Here is an 8,178-nt window from a genome sequence, read left to right on the forward strand (position 1 = left end):
CCAATTTTACATTTTAGAACATTCTGTACTAAAGCGCAGGTTAATTGGGTGTTCTCAACTCAGTGGATATCAATTAAGATTTAAACAGCAAAATCTATTTGGCTAATTTCGAGGTAGACGGAGAGTGGGAGATTGTATTCTGCGAATGAGAAAATATTAGGATTTATTTATTCGTAAGAAATCTTTAATTTAGGATTAAATTAAAGATAAATTTTAAATTAAATCTTTAATTTAAAAATTGGCGACTGAGACAATTTATAGATTTTATCTCACGTGTGTGTGTGGAATAGGCTTTTTCTGGTGTATAAATGACAGCCAAATAAGATTTGAATAATTTAATTTATTCCATTCAATTAATAGAGATAAAGTATCTCTTATCACATATGTTGACTAAAACAAAATAGAAAAAATCTGGAATAAATCTAGCAGCAGTTTTTCAATATATTTTTCCATAATTTACGCCTCGGAGCGTTTCATTTGTCTTGTGACTTACAATTAGGAGAGTTTAATAGGATTTATGCAGTGATGTAATTGGAGATTAATGGGATTTTATATGTCACTGCCTACTAAGAGCGTTTAGTAGGATTTACGCAACGCTGTGAGTTAAAAAAAAAATATAGCCTCATGTATAGGATTTTCATTGGATTTAATCTTGTTATAAATGAACTTCTACTCTTTTTTTTCTTCACTATTTCACAATCATTTATATTCGTATTTTTATAACAATGATAATTGGTGTTGAAACTATTTTTGGTGTCGATCAAATTCAGTTCAGACGAGAGAATTATCATGACAAAAAATCTTAGCAGAAAACACTCATGTCAGAATCTGGTAAGGAATTGTCACGTCAGAAAATAGTCATGTCTAAGTAAATACTCGTTTCAGCAGTTGGTAATCATTAAAAAAACATTTGTGACATGAAAAAAATACTAAATCAATCAGAACATTTTTGTAATCAATGTATAGAATAACTGAATAACTGTTATTTTTGTAATCAAAATGAATAACTTCTCCGTCTCTCTGGTCGACTACAAGAGTTACAAAAGTGACTAACAGCATAACGCGCACACCAAATAACATTTCATTATTTTTCTACATATAGAAAGCTCATTTTCATCTCATTTTTTCCTACATAGTTCATTTTCATCTCATTTTCTCCCACATAGAGCTCATTTTCATCTAATTTCTTCCCACATAGAGCTCATTTTCATCTCATTTTCTCCCACATAGAGCTCATTTTCATCTCATTTTTTCCTACATAGAGTTCATTTTCACCTCATTTTATCTAACATAGAGCTCATTTTCTCCCACATAGAGCTCATTTTCATATCATTTTCTCCCACATAGAGCTCATTTTCATCTCATTTTCTCCCACATAGAGCTCATTTTCATATCATTTTCTCCCACATAGAGCTCATTTTCATCTCATTTTCTCCCACATAGAGCTCATTTTCATATAATTTTCTCCCACATAGAGCTCATTTTCATATCATTTTCTCCCACATAGAGCTCATTTTCATCCACACTGAGATTTTTACCTCATTTTCTCCCTCATAGAGCTCATTTTCTCCCTCATAGAGCTCATTTTCTCCCACAGAGCTCATTTTTCACGTATGAATATAAATTACTTCAGCCTTCAGCTCTAGGGCCCCGCCTAATAGCACCAGTACTAAGACCCTATTCCTAAAGCTTCAACTTACAACACTTACTTACAACTTACAACACACAGAACACAACTTACAACACTTCCTTAAACACGATATATTAAAACATATATGTAATCCGATCATATAATGAACCAGGGGACCAGATTCACGAAGCAGTTATGCAAGCACTTACGAACGTGTACATCTTTCCTCAATCTTTGACGGCTTTGGTTACATTTATTAAACAGTTTACAAGCGTGAAAACTTGTCAATCAACTGTTGTTATTGTTATAAACAGCCTCCTGGTGCTTCGGAGCTCATTAACTGTTTAATAATTGTAAACAAAGCCGCCAGAGATTGAGAAAAAATGAACAGGTTCGTAAGTGCTTCGTGAATCTGGCCCCCTGGCCAGATGTGTGCTGGCCGAGCGGACAGCACACTGGACTTGTGATCCTGTGGTCCTGGGTTCGATCCCAGGCGCCGGCGAGAAACAATGGGCAGAGTTTCTTTCACCCTATGCCCCTGTTACCTAGCAGTATAATAGGTACCTGGGTGATAGTCAGCTGTCACGGGCTGCTTCCTGGGGGTGGAGGCCTGGTCGAGGACCGGGCCGCGGGGACACTAAAGCCCCGAAATCATCTCAAGATAACCTCAAGATAACCCTGATTACTACCTCTTATTAAAGCGAAATAAAACTTACCTTGGTTTAAAACTTAGTGATGTAGTTCAGTAATTTATCATCAGTAACTATCATCAAGTTACGCAGGCGATGAGTCACAATAACGTGGCTGAAGTATGTTGACCAGACCACACACTAGAAATTGAAGGGACGACGACGTTTCGGTCCGTCCTGGACCATTCTCAAGTCGATTGCGAAACGTCGTCGTCCCTTCAATTTCTAGTGTGTGGTCTGGTCAATATCATCAAGTTAGTTTCTAGTTCGTGTGACTGTAGTTTGGATATTTATAATTTATATATTTGTAGTTTATGTGTTTACGATGAATAATTTCGAGTTTAAATTGCCTTCTTGAGATTCTTGAGATGATTTCGGGGCTTTAGTGTCCCCGCGGCCCGGTCCTCGACCAGGCCTCCACCCCCAGGAAGCAGCCCGTGACAGCTGACTAACACCCAGGTACCTATTTTACTGCTAGGTAACAGGGGCATAGGGTGAAAGAAACTCTGCCCATTGTTTCTCGCTGGCGCCTGGGATCGAACCCGGGACCACAGGATCATAAGTCCAGCGTGCTGTCCGCTCGGCCGACCGGCCCCCTCGGCTACCGGCTGCCTTGTAAACAATCACGTTTAACCATCAATTTATTCGAGTTCAGTGATCAACTGGTCACTGGTCAAGTGATTTTTATTCATCAAGTGATCAACCGGAGCCCTGTATGGCAATATACCAGGCAACCGGATTCCAGTGTTGCCTCCGGTTGCCAGGGATTAACTGAAGCGGATAATTGTAAGTGAGGCTGGTGGGTGGTTAAGTGCCTACTCAATCTCTGTTCTTCATTGGTGCCACATCTGCCATTGTCTGTGTGTGTGTGTGTGTGTGTGTGTGTGTGTGTGTGTGTGTGTGTGTGTGTGTGTGTGTGTGTGTGTGTGTGTGTGTGTGTGTGTGTACTCACCTATTTGTACTCACCTATTTGTGCTTGCAGGATCGAGCATTGACTCTTGGATCCCGCCTTTCCAGCTATCGGTTGTTTACAGCAATGACTCCTGTCCCATTTCCCTATCATACCTGGTTTTAAAAGTATGAATAGAGTTTGCTTCCACAACCTGTTCCCCAAGTGCATTCCATTTTTTCCACTACTCTGTGTGTGTGTGTGTGTGTGTGTGTGTGTGTGTGTGTGTGTGTGTGTGTGTGTGTGTGTGTGTGTGTGTGTGTGTACTCAACTAATTGCGCTTGCGGGGGTTGAGCTCTGGCTCTTTGGTCCCGCCTCTCAACTGTCAATCAACTGGTGTACAGGTTCCTAAGCCTACTGGGCTCTATCATATCTACACTTGAAACTGATCGTATGTGTGTGTGTGTGTGTGTGTGTGTGTGTGTGTGTGTGTGTGTCTGTGTGTGTGTGTGTGTGTGTGTGTGTGTGTGTGTGTGTGTGTGTTTACTATTTATGCCTGCAGAATCGAGCATTAGCTCTTGGACCCGACCTCTCTAGTCGTTGCTTGTTTAAAGCAATGACTTCTGTCCAATTTCCCTATCATATCTACTTTTAAAGTTATGAATAGAGTATGCTTCCACAACCTGCTGCCTCAGTTCATTCCATTTCCCCGCTACTCTCACGCTAAATTAAAACTTTCTAATATCTCTGTGACTTAATTGAGCTTCCAGCTTTCACTCATGTCCTTGTTCGATTGGTATTCAATTTGATCAATTCGTCTATTTCCACTCTGTCAATCCCCCCAAATGGGGGTATATCAGGTGCTATCTGTGGAGGCAGGCACTGGCCCTTATATCTCATTCCTATCCCTTTCTCCTTTGTCCCCTAATACCACACTGCCACTACAGCGTAGTTCCTATAACTTGTCATGTCTCTCATCCGAATATTTTGGGTGTGATGATCCGTATATTAAAAGTACAGAAGGGTAAGAATGATTATACTTTGGAACGCCAGAACGACCTGAGCGAAAACAGGTCTGGGGAGCAATTTAGATGACCAAATAGGCTTTTTAACCTCTATATCTCTTAATAACCATTTGACAAGTGATCTCATAACCTGATGTAATTGACAACTTGTGAAGGTGTTTTTTCGTAGCAATTCGTTCTTGACTTGTTAGCCGCAGTAGAGATCAAGTCTTGGAGAAGAATCTCCTCTCTTCTCACTGCGGCCTCCTTCACAAGATTAATGGGCTAGTCAAGTGGAAGCTATCCACGAGCTATCTGTGGCGGCAGGTACCAGTCCTTATACCTCCTCCTATCCCCCCCCACCCTCCTTTGGCCTCCGCCCTTAATATCCCGCCTCCACAACAAACTGCATAGTTCCTATCCTTGGGATAGATCAAGCCAGACGACGTCTCCTTATTGAAAGGTAAACAATAGCTAATTTAGCGTTTCTGTTTGGCACTTAATCATCCCTCCTACTCCCCCCCCCCCTATGCCCGTCCCCTGAGGAGGAGGGGTTTGTTGTGCAGCGTCACTAATGCTGTGAGTGGACACACCGCCATAGTGACAGTATTGGGCAGCGCCACTCATCCTGTGAGTGGACACACCGCCATAGTGACAGTATTGGGCAGCGCCACTCATCCTGTGAGTGGACACACCGCCATAGTGACAGTATTGGGCAGCGTCACTCATCCTGTGAGTGGACACACCGCCATAGTGACAGTATTGGGCAGCGCCACTCATCCTGTGAGTGGACACACCGCCATAGTGACAGTATTGGGCAGCGCCACTCATCCTGTGAGTGGACACACCGCCATAGTGACAGTATTGGGCAGCGCCACTCATCTTGTGAGTGAACACACCGCCATAGTGACAGTATTGGGCAGCGCCACTCATCCTGTGAGTGGACACACCGCCATAGCAGCATGTACGAAACACTCCCCAATAGGAAGAAAACCCGCTTGGTTGTTCATCCTGTCACTTGTACCCAGACACAGCTGGGACTTGCTTGACGACTCCTCTAAGGGAAATTATATCAGCCAACAAAGAGATGAATATTTGTAAACACAGAAGATAACGTTATCTGGCGGGTGTAATGTCTGGGAAAGTCTTTAAAACACCATTAAATTGTTTTAGAGAAAAGGTATTTTTTTCCAAATTTAAGCAATATAGGGTTTATGACAAGCCTGTTTCTGACGTTTAATTTTGTGTTCATGGTTTCTAGGGCTGTGGACGAGGTGGCGTTCTCGTACAGAACAGGTTGGGCAACTTTGTTGTCCCAATCGTCCCGAAATCTCCAGAGGTTCTTGCATACCTGGAGCTGGTGCTGGGAACTCTATACTTCTGATATCTTGAACAATACACACTTGAGTTAGTGTGTTTGTCCAAGTGTGTTACTGTGTGTTCACATCTTACACTGTGAAAAACAAAACAAAACAAATAAGTAAATAAGCCATTTAGAGGTTAGTGAGTCAAGCTGCATCAAATGGCGAACCATGCAGGCGATGAGTCACAATAACGAGGCTGAAGTATGTTGACCATCTTCAGATGATTTCGGGGCTTTAGTGTCCCCGCGGCCCGGTCCTCGACCAGGCCTCCACCCCCAGGAAGCAGCCCGTGACAGCTGACTAACACCCAGGTACCTATTTTACTGCTAGGTAACAGGGGCATAGGTTGGTTATCTTGAGGTTATCTTGAGATGATTTCGGGGCTTTTGAGTGTCCCCGCGGCCCGGTCCTCGACCAGGCCTCCACCCCCAGGAAGCAGCCCGAAAAGAAATTGAGAAAAGATGTACAGGTTCGTAAGTGCTTGCGTAACTGCTTCGTGAATCTGGCGCCTCGTCCCTTACCCCCTTCCAGAGCTGTTGCTTAGCAACGGTCACGGCAGGCTGGCTGGTGGGGTTACGATGCTTGTTACCATGCCTTAACCGTTAGTTAGGTAATTAGTTTGAGGGTAATTTGAAGATATTTTATCATCACTATTATGGAATACCTTTACTTTATTTTTGTAATAATTGATTTTAATTTTTTGTTGTTGTTGTTGGCTTGTTTGGTATTACAAAGGAAATGATGTTTGCCCTAACGGCAATATGCAACGGGATATTTCCATAGTTGGAAATGCATAGCACAACAGCTTCCGCTTGATTTTGGTCACGAGGTGACAATATATCCTGACAGACAGAGACAGAGAGAGAGAGAGACAGACAGAGACAGAGAGAGAGAGAGAGAGAGAGAGACAGAGACAGAGAAACAGAGAGAGAGAGAGACAGACAGACAGAGAGAGACAGACAGAGAGAGGGAGACAGACAGACAGAGAGACAGACAGAGACAGACAGACTAATACAGAAAATGCCCATCAGAGCACGGCTTCATACTGATAACATGAGCCGTTCGCAACACGGATAAACATGAATCCGGGTTGAGAAATCCGTTTACCACGGTCAGTTAGTGTCTGGCGTTTGAGCAATCCAGTTCTGTGTCCGCCCCTTTGGGGGGAAGGGAAGGGGGGAGGGGGAGACACAGAAAGGGGGGGGTGGAAGGGGTTGACAGAGAAATGGTTTATGCTGCTCGCTAAGCTATCATTGGAGCTCAGAATAAAGTTATTTGTCGAGTCTTTGAATAACAGAAATAGAGAATGGGTGTAGTACGTGGGATTGTAACGTCACTATTCTTACGGCGTTCGAGTCACGATGATTCAAGTGGATAGGCGTTGTCTCATCACCTCGTCCTCATACCTCATCACCTCGTCCTCATAACTCATCACCTCGTCCTCATAACTCATCACCTCGTCCTCATAACTCATCACCTCGTCCTCATAACTCATCACCTCGTCCTCATAACTCATCACCTCGTCCTCACAACGCATCACCTCGTCCTCATAACTCATCACCTCGTCCTCATAACTCATCACCTCGTCCTCATAACTCATCACCTCGTCCTCACAACGCATCACCTCGTCCTCATAACTCATCACCTCGTCCTCATAACTCATCACCTCGTCCTCATAACTCATCACCTCGTCCTCATAACTCATCACCTCGTCCTCATAACTCATCACCTCGTCCTCACAACTCATCACCTCGTCCTCATAACTCATCACCTCGTCCTCATAACTCATCACCTCGTCCTCATAACTCATCACCTCGTCCTCATAACTCATCACCTCGTCCTCATAACTCATCACCTCGTCCTCATAACTCATCACCTCGTCCTCACAACGCATCACCTCGTCCTCATAACTCATCACCTCGTCCTCACAACGCATCACCTCGTCCTCATAACTCATCACCTCGTCCTCATAACTCATCACCTCGTCCTCATAACTCATCACCTCGTCCTCATAACTCATTGATATGAGTCGGAAAAGTATATCATGTTTAACGTGATATATTTGTGATGATATAGGGGATATAATATATATATATATATATATATATATATATATATATATATATATATATATATATATATATATATATATATATTTAAAAATATCTGTGCTTAACATTCCTTCTCGAGTCAATGGACCGTTTTAATGGCGTTCTCCCGCGGTAAATCTCTTCAAATGGCCCTAATCCGATTGGTTCTATTTGAGGTCAAACTCTACCAATCGGAAGAAAAAGTGTGCGAGTGTATTTACCGGGATTAGATGTTGCTCTTTCTCAACCAATCACCTTACGTGAGATAACGACCTGGGGGGATGCGAACCCTTGGCTCAAGAGGAACGACTGGATTCGAACCCTTGACTCAAGAGGAACGACTGGATTCGAACCCTTGACTCAAGAGGAACGACTGGATTCGAACCCTTGACTCAAGAGGAACGGCTGGGGAGTGTTTGTCACCCCTGTATTCACCAAAAGGGTATTTGGGGGACCAGTTTGCATGATTGACACAATCGACTTGAGAATGGTCCAGGACGGACCGAAACGTC

At 43.1% G+C, this 8,178-nt stretch overlaps 1 protein-coding gene across 1 annotated transcript; it reads right to left on the minus strand.

Moving 5' to 3' along the window:
* Positions 1 to 6,942: 6,942 nt before the first annotated feature.
* On the minus strand, positions 6,943 to 7,596 carry LOC138357206 (golgin subfamily A member 6-like protein 7). Its single transcript, XM_069313860.1, has one exon. It carries the CDS (start codon positions 7,594 to 7,596, stop codon positions 6,943 to 6,945), a length of 654 nt encoding a protein of 217 aa, XP_069169961.1.
* Positions 7,597 to 8,178: the final 582 nt, after the last annotated feature.

Source organism: Procambarus clarkii, chromosome 76, assembly GCF_040958095.1.
Source record: "Procambarus clarkii isolate CNS0578487 chromosome 76, FALCON_Pclarkii_2.0, whole genome shotgun sequence".
In the NCBI taxonomy this organism is placed as follows: domain Eukaryota; kingdom Metazoa; phylum Arthropoda; class Malacostraca; order Decapoda; family Cambaridae; genus Procambarus; species Procambarus clarkii.

What these genes read in the sequence shown, in the direction of transcription:
- LOC138357206 (XM_069313860.1), bottom strand. Translation starts at nt 7,596, where the DNA reads ATGAGTTATGAGGACGAGGTGATGAGTTATGAGGACGAGGTGATGAGT.